This window comes from Rattus rattus, chromosome 11, assembly GCF_011064425.1.
Source record: "Rattus rattus isolate New Zealand chromosome 11, Rrattus_CSIRO_v1, whole genome shotgun sequence".
NCBI classification, from domain to species: Eukaryota; Metazoa; Chordata; class Mammalia; order Rodentia; family Muridae; genus Rattus; species Rattus rattus.
The window spans coordinates 21,324,230-21,343,402 of record NC_046164.1 but is presented as its reverse complement, the minus strand read 5'-3'; the positions used below and the strand labels follow the sequence as shown (position 1 = coordinate 21,343,402).

Sequence of the window (19,173 nt, the reverse complement as noted above, 5' to 3'; positions counted from 1 at the left end):
CCATGGAAACTCCCACACAATTTGGGTTATTGCTAAGACTATAGCTGGCTCTTAACAAGCTTACAGCAAGGCCCATAATACGTACACAACTCCGAGCAAAGAGATCAAGCAGGTACCTAAATAAAGCCTTCACCTTACATGCTAGCATCTATGGTACAGGAAGGTACTCTGGATGCTACCAAAAGAGACTAGATATCCCAGGGACCTAGGGTAAAAGCAAATACTACCTGTCCTTAACAAGAAAAAATATCAATAAAATGACTCCTTATGACATTCTGCTGTACTCCTAGAACAGTGCCTGACTCAGCCATCATCAGAGAAGCTTCCTCCTGCAGCAAATAAATGGGAATAAGGGACCACAGTCAGTGGTATGCAACAAGTGCGACTTTGGAATACCTATCCCTAGAAGGCCTATCTCCATCAGATCACCACCTCAAAGCTCAGGGAACTACGCAGAAGAGGAGAGAGGAGGAGTTAAGAACCAGAGGGGATGGAGCACACTAGGGAAACAAGGCCCTCAATCAACGGGACTGGTGCACATATGCCTGCAGAGACTGAGGCAGCATGCAGTGTCTGCAGGGGCCTGTATCGGATGGAGTCCTAGAGCTAAAAGAAGTGGACACATGCCCCTATCCCTAGCCCAGAAGCTATGTCCCATTGATAACCCCTTGCAAATGAAAATTTAGTTTTCTCCCAGTGGGTTTCACTAGGGAAACAAACTACTCTAAAGGGCAGGTTGCATGCTCAGTGGTGGACGGCCAACAGCTCTGCTGTCTCATGTCGTCAGGCTGCTCCCTTTAAAAAAAAATTACACACACACACACACACACACACACACACACACACACACACACACACACTTTTTCTTCTTTTTACCCTACAGGTCCTTTGTGTAAATATCATGGCTTCCAGGTTAGTGTTTTAATGTGATTCCTGAGTGTGTGAGTATCTGTGTCTCTGTTTCTTGTACCTTTTTTGAGGTTCTTTTCCTTCTGCTAATTCGTATTATTGTGATGAGTTAGTTTTTGCTTTACCATGTCTTATATTGTTATACCTAGAGACCTGCGTTTTCTAATGAGACAGAAAGGGGATGGAAAGAAACTGGGAGGAGTAGACACAGGGGAAACTGTAATCAGAATACATTGTGAGAGAGAAAAAATCCATTGCCAAATACAAGAAAAATAAGTTTAAAGGAAATAGTTATACATTAATTCCCAAACAAATGAAATTTAATTTACTTAATCCAATACTGTTCTGATGAAGAACCAGTGATGAATGCAAATACTGTTCAGAATAGTCAGCATTAGGGATCAAAGAGATTCTATTCTAGAAGGTGACTTCACTCAACATTCTTCACACCCCAGTGTGAAAACTGAGGCTCAAAGTCATGTGTCTGGGTAACTCCTAGGTGCTAGGTAGCATGCCTACCAACTTTCCCTCCATACCACCAGATAACATTTTTAGGGCTCACTGGAAACACTCAGAACACAGGGCTTAGTTAGTGGAGCCAGAAGTAGACCTCAGAGCCCAGACTAACTCATCCCCCTGCCTCATTCAGGTATGAGAATGAGGCAGAGAGGAGATGGAGAGAAGCATGGGCTGAATCATACTGATGCTGCCCAGTCATTCACACCCAAACAAGCAGGCTCCCAGCCTCTCCTAGGTCACCAACAGGGCACATAGGGAATTATATGCAAAGCTCCCAAGAGCACACTGTGTTTGGGCAAGGTTCAGTTCTTGATTCTGACTAACACTAGTGACTACGTTGTTCTAAAACCAGAATTTGTGGGCAAAATCTTTGTGCAGCTTAGATTTCTCCATAGATTGAAATGTTTTCATTATTTATACATATGTTTTTCTTACTTTGTGCATGTGCATTATGTGCGTGTATATGTGTATTGTGCATGTGTGAGTGCCCAACCAGTTGAGAGACATGTCAGATCCCTGGATTCCTGGGAACGGTTGTGAGCTGCATGATGTGGGTGCTGGGAATCAAAGTCAGGTTTTCTGTAAAAATGATATATGTTCTTAATGCTGAGCCATTGCTCCAACCTGGACTGAAGATTTTTTGAAAAGAACACTCACATACTGAAAACACTGGAGAAGAAAAATGCCTGCTCCATGTTAAAACTAGCAGCATGGCCTCAGGGCCTTCCTCCAACAATAGGGGTCCTTCATCCCTGCTTGGCCTACCCAGGACCCATGGCTGCTGAACAGCATGTCAGGGATGGACAATCTCTCCTGTGAGGCTGGCTGACTTCCCACTACCACCCCCAAAGCTCAGTTCTGTGACCATGCCTCCCTGCCCCAAGATGACTCTGCTTGTGCTCCCTGCTCCTGCCTTTTGGGGTCCCAGGAACCTCTCTTCTGTTACCACAGCACTGGTGCAAGCCTCTCCAATACTCTGAACCCCAAACACAAACAATATACGAGGATCCCAGAGAAGGGGACCAGGGCAGTCTGGAACATCCTGAGAAGATGGAGCAGAAGAGATAGAAATCAGAGTGACAGAACATGGCAAGGCCCTATAGAGCACATTATATTGGTAGCAAGTGACTGCTGCAATTCTCTAAACAATTTTATTCTTAAATCACATTCTCTATCTGTCTGTCTGTCCATCCGTCCATCCATCCATTCACCCATCCATCCACCCCCTCTCCTCACTGAAATCTGTAGAGATAGGTGGATATTTAACACATACATAACTTTATACACATATAACTCTATAAGAAACATATGGCAGATTCAGTGTTAATCCTCCTGTGACCAAGCATACATCTACTTCAGCCCAAAACAATGGTAAAATAAAATCAAGTTCTGTTCCCAAGGAGACAGCTGAGTGGGCCCTATTCTAGACAGTGTCAGGAGTGGTTGAAGGCACGTCAACAGAGTTGACAAGAGTTCGGAGGGGCATCAATGACCAATGAGCCAACCTAACAACTCCTCTGTGGGCTGGGGCATTCAAGGCCTGAGCCCTGGAGGACAGCTGCCAAGGCCAGGGAAAGTCACTCCTCAGGAAGTGCAGTGTAGGCAAAGGAGCAGACAGAGGCAGAGGCCACAGAGGCCCACCCCGGCCAGGGAAGGAAAGAGGTGCAGTAAGTTGTAAGAAATAGGTCAAATCGGTAAGTTGGGTCAACAAACAAAGGGCCACCTGTTAAGCTAGACCTCCACTCTGATGCACGTGCAGAGAAGAAGTAAAAAGAAGACATGCCACAAGTTCTGTGCCAAGAGAGTCTGAAGCCAGGGACCACGTGTGGTTAGCTTGCTAGGACTTACCCTTGCTAGGACTTGACCCTAAACATGTCAGAGCACTCAGCATTCATCATTTACACTGCTGATGTCTAGGACCACAGTTGCTGATCAAACCTCTTCCTGGAGTTTACCATGGGCACAGAAGGAGGAACCTGCCTTCAGGTCCCTCCAACAGCATGTGGGTCACATTGGCAATGAGCTGAGTCCCTGGGACTGCTTCTCAGAGTATGGCCCTAATAGAGTTGGCAAGAGGCAACCCTGAGAGCTTGTGAGAAATGCAGTCTCAGTCCCAAACACCAAGGCCTGATAAATCATAAACTCTAGGGTAGACCCAGCAAACAAGGCTTACACAACTGGAAATTCTAATTCACAAACCTGTTTACAGGCCCTGGATCTGGGCATTTAGTATGCACTGCAGCTAAATTTTCATACATTTGCCTTAACTGGTGTGTCATACTATGTGCCACTGTAACATGAGATAACAGGCATGTCTTGTATTTATTTTATTTTTGCAGTACTGGGAATCATAATGAGGGTTTCATAAAGTATTCTACCCCTGAGCTAACCTCTTAGCCTCAGGAGTACCTTTAAATAAATTTCAGTTAAACAATGACTCTATCCATCATGTGCACCATGATGATTAAACAAAGTATAAAAATATATCTGACTTTTCAAACACTGGGCAAATCTCATTATCTTAGTCAAAGGCAATTGTTTGAACTCAAATTAATACCATTTTCTTAAGAAATGCATTCAGAAAGGGGCCCCTCCCTACTGACCCAAATCTACCACCCACACAAAACGAGCAACACTAAATTTCCTTCCAAAAAACCCTCCAGATCTGAACATAAATAGTCAGGGACAGAAACCAATGAGTCACTCAACACAACAGAAAAATATACTAAAGAAAGCTAAGGGCACGATTTCCCAACCCACGTTATATTTAACCAAGTGCAGTGAAGCAGCTTGTTTGGAGCAGAGATTCTAACACACACACACACACACACACACACACACACACACACACACACACACACACGCCCTCTCTAGGAGGAGTGGTACACAATGGACAGAGAGAACTCTGGTGGGAAGGACAAGCAGACTGTCACAAATGGCGACTTTCAAAAACAGTCCAAATTTCCCTTTCCGGGCCAGGGAAACTGTAAAATATTTATCTACATACTTACAGACTTTTACACACTTATGTAAACATACACTTTTAATGGGCAAGTTTGCTACAGCCGTATTTCCCAAGGATATGCACTCGTAATATGTCTTTATCTTCTCCCTGGCCTCTGGGTGAACTTTTGCTGCATGTTAGCACTTGCTAGCACTACACTCCGAGTAGCTCTCTAGCTAACAACTGTTTCTTTAAAGTACCATGATGGGGTGCAGGGTCTGAAGCGCCTGAGCATATGCACGTTGGACCAAGGCTCTGAGGCAGGGGAATCATGACCCCTGGATCATAAAGGTCAAGCTGGGGTGCACACCAGGGATTCATCTCTGGAGAGGAGCTCTAGATGCTTTATATCCAGAAACAATTAAAGAATGAGCAGGGTCACATGGCAGCCCATGCTGGGCAGACACTTTTTCGTGCTGGGGAAGGCAAGGAATAGGACTGGGAAGCAGGTGGTGGTATAAGAACCGCAGGGAGAGAGTCCCGGGGGAGTGTAGGCGGAAATGTACGAGCAAGGGAAGAATCAGAAAAGCTGTGGCTAGGTAAGGACTGGAATCCCACAGGGACCTGCAGCTAAGATGCTCAGCAGGCCTGAGTGGCTGACAGCTGTAGCCAGGACCCCTGCTGCCCTCCTCCCCCACCTGCCTTGCAGGCAAGTGTTTCTGAAATTCTAGTCCCGCCCACCTATTACACAATGCTTATCTGAGTGTGATCTAAGGTTGGACTCCATGAAAGGAAGCCTGAGAGTTGGGAAACACTTTGGTGCTTGCTGAGGAGAGGGGACAGGGAGGTCCATGCAACGAAACAAGAAGCTTAAAAATAGTGGACCTAGTTCTTCCCCCAACCCCTATAATGTTCAGCTTGTTAAATGTGAAATTGTGGCCTCTCTCCATGGAAAACACAGCACTAAGGATTCCTGATTGGGCAAACATCCTGGACATATCACCATAGGAGATAGCATCCTCCTCAGGTATCCTCAACTGTTGAAGCATCTGGCAAACTGAGGCAACCAGGCAAACAACCAGCATATGGTCTAGGCCGCCGTAAGACTTCCTTTTGACAATATAACTCTTCTGCAAAAGTGACCGTCTCCGATGTTAAAAGTGATCTGGACAAAGGTATGGCAGTAAAGCCTATAATCTAAGCACTCAGGAGGAAGACTTCCAGTTCTAGGCTGGCCTGGCCTACACTGCGAGAGTCTGTGTCAGAAACAAAGCAGAACAAGGTGGCTGTGATTGTGGAAGAGGTGCCTATTTTTGTTTTCTAAAACCTCTAAGAGATGAGGTTGTCTGCATCCTACGTGATCACAGCTTCTATCGACTGCTCCCACATCCCAGCTACCGTCAGTAGATGCTGTCATTATTCCATGCTATACCTGCATATACTACGGAGAAGGACATCACAAAATCACTGTTAGCCCAACAGGTCACAGAGGAGCCACAATGGATGGGGTAATCACCTCACACCCACTAGACTGACCACTATCAAATTAACCAGAAAATAGCAAAGGTAGGTGAGAGGGGTGTGTGTGTGTGTGTGTGTGTGTGTGTGTGTGTGTGTGTGTGTGTGTGTGTGTGTGTGAGAGAGAGAGAGAGAGAGAGAGAGAGAACACACGAGAGGGGGGAAATCAAGGGGGGGGCATGTCACCGGGAAGGCACCAATGCTGTGAAGAGTGTGGCACATTAGAAACACAAGGGCCGTATGACTGGGCACCCCACTTCTGGCATTTGCATCCAAGTTCACAGCAGTGTTAGTCACAAAGGCTAAGAGATGGGTACCAAAACGTCCAGTGGATATAAGCAAAACCACATGTAGCACACAAACACAACAGGTATACTTTGACCTTCAAAAGGGAAAACCTGCCATAAAAAAAGCCTGTGAGAGGGAACCACTTAAAGAAACTTGAAACAAGAAGACAAATGCTGTATGATTTCACAGGAAGCACCTAAAGTAGCTGCATTCATAGAAACAGAAAGTAGACCAAAGGTTAATGTGGGCTGGGGATAGGGGAAGGGTGTTAATGGCTTTAAGGGTTTCAGTTTTACAAGAGGAAAACTCATAACCAAAATTTACCATCTTAACCACTTTGAGGTGTTAAATATGTGTTTTACACAACAAAAATCATTTTGGAAAAAATAGAAATCAATACCAGGACACTTTCCTAACTCTCCAACTGACCAAGTATCTCCAAGGTCTTCTCTCAAATGGCCAGAAGCCAATAGTAGAATATTATCACAGTGGCTGTTAGTAACCAGCAGAGAGTTTTTTTTTTTTTTTAAATATTTATTTATTTTATGTATAAGTACACTATAGCTGTCTTCAGACACACCAGAAGAGGGTATCAGATCTCATTACAGATGGTTGTGAGCCACCATGTGGTTGCTTGGAATTGAACTCAGGACCTCGGGAAGAGAAGTCAGTGCTCTTAACCGCTGAGCCATCTCTCCAGCCCACCAGCAGAGAGTTTTACTTTTTAGTTTTTTTCTTCTAAATAAGTCTTACAGTGTGGTCCAGTCTGCCCTTAACTCTCTGATCCTCCTGCCTCAGCCTCCTGAGATTATGGGCGTGCCCTCCCATACTAGGGTGGGAGTTTTGCTTTGCCTTGTTTTGCCACATGACATACCAAGAAACAAAGGCTTGCAGGCTGAAATGAGGCAGTGCAAAAGAGTCTACAGATTCCCCACTGAAACACCCAAGCTGGGAAGGGAAGAAGGGCCTGAGAGCAAAGATGACTGGTATGAGGAAGATTTCTGCAAGCAGGCGGCCCTTCCAAAGGTCACATTGATACTTGAAATCACAGCACTCCAGAGCTCTAGATCTCCATGTGGATGTGTGTCGAAAGTTCCCCATTGTTTTCTGAAGACTCACACTTGTCCTTGTGTGGGAGGCCTGAGCTCTGATGCACTGTGCAATGCTGCCCTTCACAGCTCCAGTTGGTGACTGGTAACACATCTTATAGAACAAGGAGCAGAGATAGGGACCAGGCACAGACTGAGAGGTGAAAAGCAGAGCAGCACCATAAGCCCATGGTAGCCCATCTCCAAGCTTCTGATCAGGCCACTCTGAACACTGACTCTAGACTCCTCTAAGTAAGGGCAAATGAAGGCTACTGTAAACATTGGGGCTGTGGACCTCGGTCTTCTCATATATAAAAATGAGGCACTAAATTAAGTTTTCTTTGTTTTGTTTAAGCATGAAAAAAAATCCAGGCTATCAAGAACTCAATCTATAGCCTTAGGGTATTGATGACAAGAATTTAAGTACAAAAAGAATCTTTCCACCTTGCTTGCCATCAGTGTCCAGAGTCTCAAGGGGCTAGAGAAATGGCTCGGTGGTTAACAGCATGTGCTGCTCTTACAGAGGACCCAGTTTTGGTCCCCAGTCTCCACATGGGTGAGCCAGCTGCTGATCTTACAACTCAATAGCCACTGAGGAAGATGGGCTTACTTTCCTCCATTGTTTCCTGAGAGCTCTTGGGCACAGCCACACGGTGAGCACAGGAGCTGGCTAAGAAGCTGAGAACAACTTCCTGTCAATAAACTGGAAATGAGTAAGACAGGAAGAGGCTCAGGGAAGACAAGCTGCTTGGTGACACTCAGACATACAAAGAGTTAAGAATCAGAGAGAAGAATCTACCACCAAAAGGCCTGGCGACCAATAGGTTCTGTTCCCATAAGCCTCAGCTTCTTCATCTATAAGGAAGTTGAACAGATGACTTTCAACATCCTCACCTGCTTTTAGGATTCCTTGAAAGTGAGACACTTGATATCCATCACACACTCTCAGCAAAAATATTTTTGGGGAGAAGTGTTGGCAATATTGATTCTGCCTGTAGATTACCACATCAGTGAGCAGAGAACACATACACTTGCATCAGTAGTTCTGAGGGGCAGGCAGTACACTGAGAAATCTCCTTAGATCTTTCTTGGGCAGCACATCTAATGTGACGGGGGTTGTTGGGATGGTACTACAGAACTGGGTATGGGGAGTATTCTAAACCTGTGCTCTTGAATACTGTATGAGCTCACTTGTGGCCTCTGAGCACCTAAACAATGTTACCACAAGGAGCTAAATCTTTGTTGCTTTGAACTGTGGTTAGTTTATCCTTACATGTGTCCTAACCAGTTTATCCTAACCAGTGTCTTGGGTTACCACAAATAACCAGAGGTAAGAAAAACAGCACCCCAGAAGCTGGTTAGTAACATTAAGAATGGAGAGGCCGACTATGTCCCATGAGTAAAGGGGAAAATGTTGGTATGTTAAAGCATGATAGATTTCGTACTGAGGGGGAAAATAAGCAGGAAGCACATTACAGGCAAGAGAAACCACCTGTGTAAAATCATGGCTGCATGAATGTACAGCCTAACAGAAAGCAATAGATAGACCTCCACAGAGCAGTGCCACACAGTCCTTAAGCCCTACCCCAGCCCTACTCCCCAATACCAGACAAGGCAGCAATAACTCAGGCAAAACAAAGCCTCCCAGCTTCCCTGGTCACTACCTATGGCTAGGAGACAAGGCTTCAGACAATGAGATGCAAAGGGGAGCCCACTAAGCATTTGTGGGAGGATTTTACTCTCTGGACATTAGGGCTTACAACTGAGTATCGCAGCCCTCCTCCTTGGTGGTTCCTTCTTTGTTTGGCTTGGAGATGGTGGAAAATGGATGGAGGACTGAGTGTCAGGGGAAGGTGACCACAGGCGAGGCCAGGTGCACTGGTAACATTACAGAAACAACTAGAGGAACAGTGCTCCTGGTATTAGGGTTCTCTAGAGTCATAGAACTTTAGAATGTCTCTCTATATTAAGGGAATTTATTGTGATGACTTAACAGTTTGCAGTCCAATTAGCCCAACGACGGGCAACTGTGGATGGGAAGTCCAAGAATCTATAGTAGCTGCTCAGTGCCATGAGGCTGGTTGTTTCGGCTGGTCTTCTGTAGAAGGAGGTTCCAACAGATGTGTTGACAAGTAAATGCAAGCAGGTGAAGAGTGCATCTTCCTTCTTCCAACATACTTGTGTAGGTCTCCAGCAAAAGGTGTGGAACAGATTAAAAGGTGTGCACCACCAGGCCTGGATCTGAGATTTGATTTGTCCTAGGTTGACCTTGAACTCAGATCTCCTTGCCTTAGTCTCCTGGGATTAAAGGTGTGTACTACCTTGCCTGGGCCTAAGTTTTTCGGAGCTTCAAGATCTCCGTGCCAAGATCCAGCTCAGAACTTATGTCTTCCAGACTCAAGTTCTGGATCACAGGTGAGCCCTCCAATTCTGGATTGTAGTTCATTCCTGATATATTCAAGTTGACAACCAGGAATAGCCATTACACTCCTCTTGACCATACTTGTCACAGGAGACAAATGAGACCCTCTGTGGTTACATCACTGTACATTGGGTCAGACACAATCTCTAAATGATCTCAAATTTGAGGCTGGAAATGAGAGACTAGCAGGACAAAGCAAACTAACTGAGCTTCAGGATGTAAGGAGGGACTGACCCCACAGAATAAAGGAAATCCACCGAGCTGGTTATGTGCTGGGGAATACATGGCTAGGTATATGCAGCTTGCTTTTCATGGGGACAGACACCAGGTGTCACTGAGACTGCAGACTTAGGGAGAAGCACAGAGACTTCCTCAGTGTGTTGCATGCCTGCTTTCCTTCTTTGCAAGCATTGATAAGAACTAACAAGACTTCAAGAAGGGAAGAATCCTCCCCTTCCCCCTTTTATGCCTTCCAATCTACACCCAAGGCCCCATGGATGTCTCAGAGAGCTGAGAAAGCCAAATGCTTCTATTTTACCCCACCACACCCCTATACTCAAGCCTTGGCAAGAAAACAGGCTGGCACTAACAGAGAAAGGAAAAACTTTCTCTTGGTAACTGGGGAAGACAGAACTGCAACACAAAATCCCAGAGACTGGGGACTGAGGTAAAACAGTATAACTGGCTGAGTCCAGACACTGCTGTTCATCCTGGTAAAACAGAGCCTACACTGACGACATGAACCTTTCTCAGCGATCTGTGGAAAATTCAGTAGTCTCAAGCATAAAATTTATCGTTTGCCACTACCAATCATATCCAGAATTATGCAAGACCATAATAATCACAGTGCTCTTGCTTTGGGAAAAGGTATTTAAAATCTTTTAGGACCTAGACTGCAAATATTTTCATTTGTATGAAAGCGTTAAAACAAATTTACTTGGAAAACTCCATTTAGACAACAGCATAATGCATCTCTTGGCTCTGTCTCAGGATTTTTACAAAAGCAAGAACTCGCTCCAAGTGCCAAGAGCTGTAACCCTGGAGTCACCAGCCCACGCACGGGGCATACACAGCATTACCATCTCTCAGAGACAAACATTCCTTCCTTTAAATGTAAAGGATCCAAACCATCTTACTAGACAGATTCTACTCCCTCCCCAGAGTTTCGGGGTTCCTGGTAAGCCTAAAATGTGTGCTTTATTAGAGAATTACCAGGTAAGTCCGAAAACCTTCCAAGTCAAGGTGCACTCTTCCTGTGATGTAGCCTCACTCTGATCAGGAACTAGCTGAAGTGAGCAAACCAGCTAAAACTTTCAGGTATGTATTCCTAAAACTGTGACCAGGTCATCTGTGCAGCTAGAGCCTGAATTTAATGTTAGTCGGAACTGACTGGAACGTAGCTGTAGTAACTATCAGAACAGAGGGGGCCATGTATGCTGTTCAAACTTCCCACTGTCTTTCTAAAGATGTGTAATGACACTGAGAAACTCAGCATGTGCAAAAGCAGAGACACGAAAGGCCTAAGACACACTGGGGATAATTACAATGACTACTGCTAGTATTCAATGAGTTTTATGCAAAGAAGACAGGGTGTGCAGTGGCACCCCAATCCGCTATAGGATATATCTGTTTTTCATTCTAATGCTATCTTACTGTTCACTTAGAACTTTTGGAAGCAGAATTTAGATCAGATGATAATGGGCCCTTTTCCTGTAAGTCACTGGGGCTTGAGGGTTCCTCCCCAAATAATTTAATCTCCAGAAATTTGGGGTGATGCCCAGTAGCCTATGTTTCTACAATTTCCCCAAAGCATTCTGGGGTATGTTAAGCTTACAGATAACTGAAAGAGATGTGGTACTTTGCAAACGCCATTAACCTATGGCCCTCTGGCTGGTTCCCAGGGTGAAGGCAAGCTGTGGGACTCCCAAGGAAGGCTCTTTGGAGATCGGACTTCCCATGAGCTCATGGGGACAGTACCAGTACCCAAGAGAGTCAGACTGAAGTGAAAGCAAAGCAAACAAGGCCAGGCCCCAGCGAGAACCTAAGTGCCAATACCCCTTCCTCCAGCTCTCACTTGGCAGGACCAGCCCAGGGGGTCAGAGGGCAGGCTCTCGCCATGGGAAGGGGTTCTGCACCAACCCACAATTAAAATCTTCTTTTTCTTCAAGGCCGGGATCACACCCCAGATCTCATGTATCTAGGCAAACCTCTACCACTGTGTCACATCCATAGTGCTAACTCCCTTTCTTAATGTTCATCCACAAAACCTCTCTTCCATCAATGCTCGAAACAGCGTTGTTCCTAATAGCCAAGAAGTGGAAACAACTCCCATGTCTACTCACTGGGAAATGTTGAGCAGAATGGAACACATCTACAGGTTAGAGCATTAGTCTCCATCCGAGAGTAAGGCACAGACATGAAAGAAGACTGACAACATCACGAGAAGTGGGAGGAGCCAGCAGAGAGGGCTACAAATTCTGGGGATGCACTTACAGGAAGTGCCCAGGATTAGCAAAAGAGACATGGTAGATTAGTGATTGCCTATCAGCAAGGGGTAGGGTCAATGGACTGTGAAGTGGTGATTAGAAAATTCCTTTTCTAGTGACTTAGGATTTTTAGCTTGTCCTATAGTGATGGCTGCACAGGGCCCAGAGCGAATCCCTGAAGACAGCGACACTGAACTGTGGGCTTTATTTATTTATTTTTTTTTAAAAATAGACTTTACAACTTTTTTTTTTTTTAAAGATTTATTTCTTATATATAAGTACACTGTAGCTGTCTTCAGACACACCAGAAGAGGGCATCAGATCTCATTATAGATGGCTGTGAGCCACCATGTGGTTGCTGGGATTTGAACTCAGAACCTCTGGAAGAGCAGTCAGTGCTCTTAACCACTAAGCCATCTCTCCAGCCCGAACTGTGGGCTTTAAATGGGTGATTTGTGCAGTGTACAAACTATATCTCAGTAGAGTTGCTTTTTAAGTAAAATTAAATGAACTTTTTTTTTTCCAAAGAAAGAATCCCTTCCCAGAGCTCATGCTACCCTCCCCTTCAGGACCATCCCTGTACCTTAGGAGGCTGTAGGGTATACAGCTTCGGAGGCCAGTAGGCTGGTGTAGTATGAAATATCAGCAGACATTCACCCAAGGGCAGCTGTAGGTAAAGACATGGAGCCTCCTATGCACCCTCCTGCTGGTCACACCCAGCCTTCACTAAGTCCACAGATTTGATCCCCCTGAAAACATTGCAAACTTCTTGCCATTGTCACACTTCGACATCTTACTGAAACCTTTAATAGTAACAAATTAAGCTAGATAAGAAAAGCACATCTGCAATTCCAGTACTCCAGGATTGGGAGTTCAAGGCCAGCCCTAGCTACAGAGTTCAAGGCCAATATGAACTATGTGAGACCCTGTCCTTGCCTCAAAATTAAGAAAAACAAATCAAAACTTTCCACTTTGGACTTTGTCCTGGGGCACACACACATGCTCTGAATAGTCAGTTGACCCCAAGGAGGAAGTCCCTGCCAGCTGGGTGCTGCAATCAAGTCATAGTCACCTGACTCCCAGAACACCCAGCTCCTATGCTGAGGATAGAAACCTCGGCTCTATTCCCTTAGCAAGCAGAAGTGATCAGGGTGATGATGTTTTCAGATCACTTCACGAAGTGGAAGAACTTGCTGTTTGAATTCCAGAGGCACATCGGGAAAAGTAACAGTGCTAGCGTAGCAGTGTTAACAAGGGCAGGAGCAGCCAGCCAAGGCAGTCACAGTGGTTCTGGAATGATATGCCAAGGACAACACATATACACACAAAACAAAACAAAAACAAAACAAAACCAAAAACTGAGCAAACAAAAACTTCACATGAACAATCAGATCCTTGGCGTGAAAAAACTCCATCTTGAGCTGGAGCGATGGCTCAGCGGTTAAGAGCAACTGACTGCTCTTCCAGAGGTCCTGAGTTCAATTCCCAGCAACCCCATGGTGGCTCACAACCATTTGTAATGAGATCTGATGCCCTCTTCGGGTGTGTCGCGGGTGTGTCTGAAGACAGCTACAGTGTATTCATATACATAAAGTAAATACATTTAAAAAAAAAAAAAGAAAAGAAAAACTCCATCTCAAAACAGGTCTTTATTTACCACAGAAAAGCAAGGTAAAATTGAACAAAAATCAATCTTGCCTGGGAGGTAGAATATGCCTGGAACCCCAGTATCTGAGAGGCTACAGCAGAGGTTTCCAAGTAAGCCCTGCAGAGCCAAATCCCATCTCAAGGAGGGGTAATTAAAAAAATAATCACATCTGTCAACTGGACACTATCTGCTTTTGTCCTTGCCATAAAATCCTGGAGAAAAAGAGACTCTTCCCATAAAGTCCTGCGGAAATCACAACTCCCTATTCAAATAAGTTGCAAGTGGGCAGAAGTACAACTATCTTAACTCCAACAGAACAGTACTGGGGAAGGAAACAAGTTCTTTCTTGGGCATAGGAGAGCAGGACCACCAAGACCAGGGAGAAACACTGCCACCAAGTGGTGGCAGGCTCTCCAGTCACCCGAGGTTGCCACGTCTTGATGTGACAGCAATACCAAAGGTCAAAAGCTTCCTAAAGGAAAAGAGCCCACAAAGTCTGACCTTGACTCGGGCAGTGGGAGGACAGGTCCATCTTGGGTACTTAGGAACCTCCTAGGAAGACCAGGGATAAAGTCCAGCTGGTAGAGTCCCTGCCCCACAGGCCCCTTAGTCCAACCTCAGCACTACATTAAAGAACAAAACAAAACCCAGAAAGACAAGATACAACCACCAACAAAAACCAGGCACACCTGTAGCACCCCAGCACTCGGAATTGGAGGGAGAATCAAGAGTTCAAGGGCAGCATCAGTTACACAGTGAGTTCAAGGTCAGCCTGGGTCAACCCATTTCCAACAACGAATTCCCCAGATGGCTGTGAGGCCCAGTGAAAGACACACCCCTGAACAAGGCAAAACGACTGCGCAGAGGTGGATATGGTGTTTGCATCATTCCACTACGTCAGCCATTAAAATCTCCCCAAGACACATAAATTCTTGAAAACAAATTAAGTCACTAAGTACTTCCTACCTTTTGCCCAGTAACATAGAAGTCACACTGAAGATTCCTTACATGCTTTAGTTTGGCCTTAACTGTTTACATCTAGGGTTATCTAGCCTAAAGTTCTTCATGTTTTGAGTAGGGCAGGCTGATCTAACTGTATTCACAAGCTAAAAAAAAAAAAAAATCTCTCAACATGGTCTTCACTGGACTATATACTCACAAAATGGGTTTCGAGTCAATAAATCATTCTTATTTATGCCAAAAAGACTTTCCTTCCCATTTTCAAGACATGTCAAGATCTGAAGGCATCTATTGTTGGTGAAATGCACACTGTGATATGAAATACTTAAATGAAAGGAACTAGATGAAGACTAAAACTGTTCCCTGGCACAAACAGAACAAAAAGATTTCCTCCGTTCCAAGTGGAGAGCTGCCTAAAAATTATTTCATAATGACAAAGAGTTCTCTTTTGATGGTACGCTGAGAAAAGAAACTAGAGGATGTGCACCACAAACTACCTAGTTAAAAGCTGGTTTCCAGCATCCTGTGCTGTCCTGACAATTAGGTGAGAGTCCTTGACAAGGAAAACAAACTTGCGTAGAAAGTACATCCTTGGAGCAGAGCACTGGGCAATGCCTGTAGAGGATGAGGGTAGACAGGGATTTCCCAGGTCCGTGTCTACCCTCTTACTCCCTATCACTGCATCCCATTGCACCCTGCTTCCTTACACGCACACCCCTTCTCGTCTAAGGTCACTGGCAGCTCAGTGGTGGAGCACTGGCCCAGCAGGCAGGAGGCCCTGTCTCCACAAAGAAAACAAGAAAGTCATTGAAACCCGTGATTAATGGAGGCCTAGAGCAGCCTCACAGAGACTAGCTAGGCCTGAAGACCCAGGTAATACCCACTGTAGCTGCCTACTCTAAGCACTATCTATTCAAAACAGGCTATTTGCACCAGTATCAGTAGGGCAGAAAGCCTTTCAGAAATGGAGGAGCAGCCTGGGATGCAACTGGTCCCACCTCAACAAGATCACCAAAGAATCCCAATCTCATTAAAGCTAGTGAAATCCATGTTCTGATCCATGAATGGACAAAATCACTTAATAGACAAGTGTGTGCACAACTTTGTCCAGGGACGAGTGCTCCCACTTGTCTATGGGAGGAACAGTGAGGCTCTGACAATCAGAGACTTAATTCCAAGGTGGAACATCTCTGTCCTCTGCTCAGAGAAGCCAGTGTGTGCGTGCCCTCAGCCGTGCCCTCGGATGAACTCCTGAGCACACTCAACCTACCCTGGCTTTGCTTGATTTACTAGCACTCTTGTGATCCCACCCGGGATGGAGTGAATACTTTACCAAGTATGGTCCTTTCAAATAGTGCCACGAGTCCTCACCCAGAGAGCCACTGGCTTTCCTGGGTTTTAGAGACAACAATGGTAAGCAGCCACCACCATGTGGGAGCATCGGTAAGCCCTGAACTTTATATTTAAGCCACCAAGCCGCTTTTAGCATCTCATTTCATGATCTGTGTTTGCTTCGTTGTGGAAACAGTTGTCTCGTCCCAGTGGAATAAAACTCGGTGTCCTATTTATCACGCAGCTTTGCTTCCACGTGGTGAGGGCAGCATCACATTTAACCATCTGGATACAGGGACCGAGCCTCTGTAGGCTCAGAGGCAGCAGCGCTAGCCCTGTCAGACTTTGCTAATTTAAACTTGTCAGTCTCACTAGTCATTGCTGAACTCTAGAGGGGAGGAGGGGCCCCAGGAGTGCAGCTCAGCAGTAGAGCGTCTGCCTGACATACGCAAGGGCCTGTGTTCTATCCATAGCATGGGTGGGAGACAGACACATTTGAAGATGTTTCCCTAGCTTTATTAGACAGTGAATTTTTTAAGTACAAGGTAACCCCTCCTCACATAGGTTCTAATGACGGTATTGTCCAGTCTAACCTCTTCACTATTACCCTCCCTGTTCACTCCCTATTTCCCCTCTATTTCATGAATTTTGTCCTTAGAAACTAACAGCCTCACAGGCCACACCACTGCTCTTGCAGTAGCACCATTACTAAACAGCAAACACCATGCTTTGAAATGACAATAGGCTTGTGTTAGGAGCAAGGAAGGCTGCCTTGTTCTTATACTTAGGGAAACTGTAAGTTTTCCCTCTCAGTGTAGCTCAAGATTAGACTCCTGGAGTGTGGAGTGTAAACGCAGAATAGACAATCATTGGAGCGTCTGAGCTTGTACAAGGAACCACCGGAGTTGTTTTCTACCAATACTTCATGATTTTCTTTTCTCATATTATGAATTGTAAATACTTGCCAGTAGTGAGGGGACACGCCTTTAATCCCAGCTCTAGGAAAACTGCATTCAAAGCCAGCCTGGTCTGTCTATACAGAGTTTCAGGCCAGCCAGGGTCACATAGTGAGACCCTCTCAACACCACACATACACTTAATGTTTCTAATTAGCAATCTGCTCCCTTATCTAGGTGTGGCAAAAGTCATAAGCCTACGTTACCATGAGAATTTTAGAGAGTTCGATCTAGCTAGAGGTTCTCTCCAGGGAGAACTGGAGTCTGAATAGAAGTTCCAGGGCCTCCCTTGTCCCTGCCTGAGATGTCAAAGTGCTGCTGCTGCTGCTGCTGCTGCTGCTGCTGCTGCTGCTGCTGCTGCTGCTGCTGCTGCTGCTGCTGCGCAGGGTCCTGAGTGACCTTTCTGTCCTTCCTTAAGTTCATCTCAAAAACTGCCTCTGACACGCCAGCCAAGTGGCCTACTCTCTACTTCCCTCCTCTGTGGTGTTCACAGGTGAGAACCTTCATGGGTGGCCTTACCTTCATATCTGCTTGGAGAATCACAAGCCTTCTGTGGAGTGGCCACTCGGAGGAATATCTGCTGTCTCCATGAATGCCGCCGGGCCTTCACTGGGGTCCCATCTGTGTCACCCAGGTGGTTTGCTTTGGATTCAAAGTCCCTAAAATGGTAAGACAGCTGATGAGTGGTGAGGAGGCATCAGAGTTATAGTTCTGCTGACTTTATCTTTCCATAAACAGATCACTTGATAGCCACAGAAGTTATGTTTAAGTCACAGTGGGTCAGTATTCTTTTTTTTTTTTTTTCTTTTTTTTTCGGAGCTGGGGACTGAACCCAGGGCCTTAAGCGCTCTACCACTGAGCTAAATCCCCAACCTCTGGGTCACTATTCTTAAAGGACACTGTAAACAGCACAAGTTTCCATGCTCTGTATCACTGCTATCATAAAAGATATTGAGTATGATCTATAGACCGTAGCTCCCGACTAACCCTTTCTAGGTGCTCTTCAAAGAGAAAAACTACTTGGGGCACTGTCACCAGAACCACAATCCATACTAGTCTCCTGTGGGATTACTGTCCTTAGCCCCAGCCTGTATTTCCATGATTGCCACAAACCTCTCTCCCTCCCTCTCTCTTTATTCTCATCCCCTTCTTCCCTCCCCCACCACACACACACCACACACACAGCTTACCATACATCCACACCACACATCCACACCCAGATCAACCCCACACAGCATACCACTCCAACCTGTCACCCCCTCTCCATGCATGTACACTAAAATAGAAAAGCAGCTATAATTTGAGAACCATCAAGGAACTAATGATACAACCACTGATATGTTGCCTACTTTAAAACCTTTAACTTTAAAACTACAAAACAAAGTATAATTGTTAATAAGTAAATATCTCATTAATTTCTTTCCACTCACAGGAGAGTCTGAGCATGCCCTTGCAATTCACACTCAGTCTACACCACAGTGAGGCGGTCATCACACCTGGCAGGCAGGATCGCTGACCCCGTGAGGACAGGCACAGGCTACTGCCCTTCAACAGCCCTGCAGAACCACAGACTCTTACTCTTCTGAGGGTAACACCGGCAGCAAACCAGCCTCTGCGAAACCGCAAGGTGGCTGCGAGCTCTACAAAGGGCACTGATGAGGAGACATGGCTTAAGAAGGTGACACAACGGGCTCAGCTAGTGTTCCAAAGGGCAGAAGAGCAGCAGACATGTCCCATCTATCAAACAACTCCGCACTCAGCACATCCAGACCGGACAGATTTAAATGGAGCCCTACCTGTTTGTGTTCTTAAAGTCACAGGTGTTATTTTCATCTACAGGAGCCAGAAATTTTAGAAAATTTGGCACAGAAGAGGAAGAATGGAGTTTTTTCCGCAGGGCATTACGGTAGGAGACACTGAGAGTTTGGTTAAAAAAAGAGTTTAGGATAAAGAAATATAAACACACAAAGTAACCACTCTAAGCTTAAAAAGAAAAGATCTTCACTGTGATGCTACAAAGTAAACCAGGTAAGACATGTAAAATATTTTGTGACTGAAACTGACTCTCGTTTTCAGTCAATAAATTAAAATTAAAGAACAAAA

General features: G+C 45.3%; 1 protein-coding gene across 3 annotated transcripts in view; it reads right to left on the bottom strand.

The window, feature by feature from the left end:
• Tbc1d1 (TBC1 domain family member 1) overlaps window positions 1-19,173 on the bottom strand; it is a 186,126-nt gene that overhangs the window by 50,101 nt on the left and 116,852 nt on the right. For 2 of the 3 annotated variants that reach the window (XM_032917081.1, XM_032917083.1), the window contains exons 12-13: window positions 18,867-18,986; window positions 17,590-17,729 (exon numbers count right to left, since the gene is read on the bottom strand). In XM_032917081.1, the coding sequence (XP_032772972.1) occupies window positions 17,590-17,729; window positions 18,867-18,986 (260 nt within the window). The remainder of the gene's footprint in view (window positions 1-17,589; window positions 17,730-18,866; window positions 18,987-19,173) is intronic. The other variant, XM_032917082.1, reaches the window with a different exon arrangement.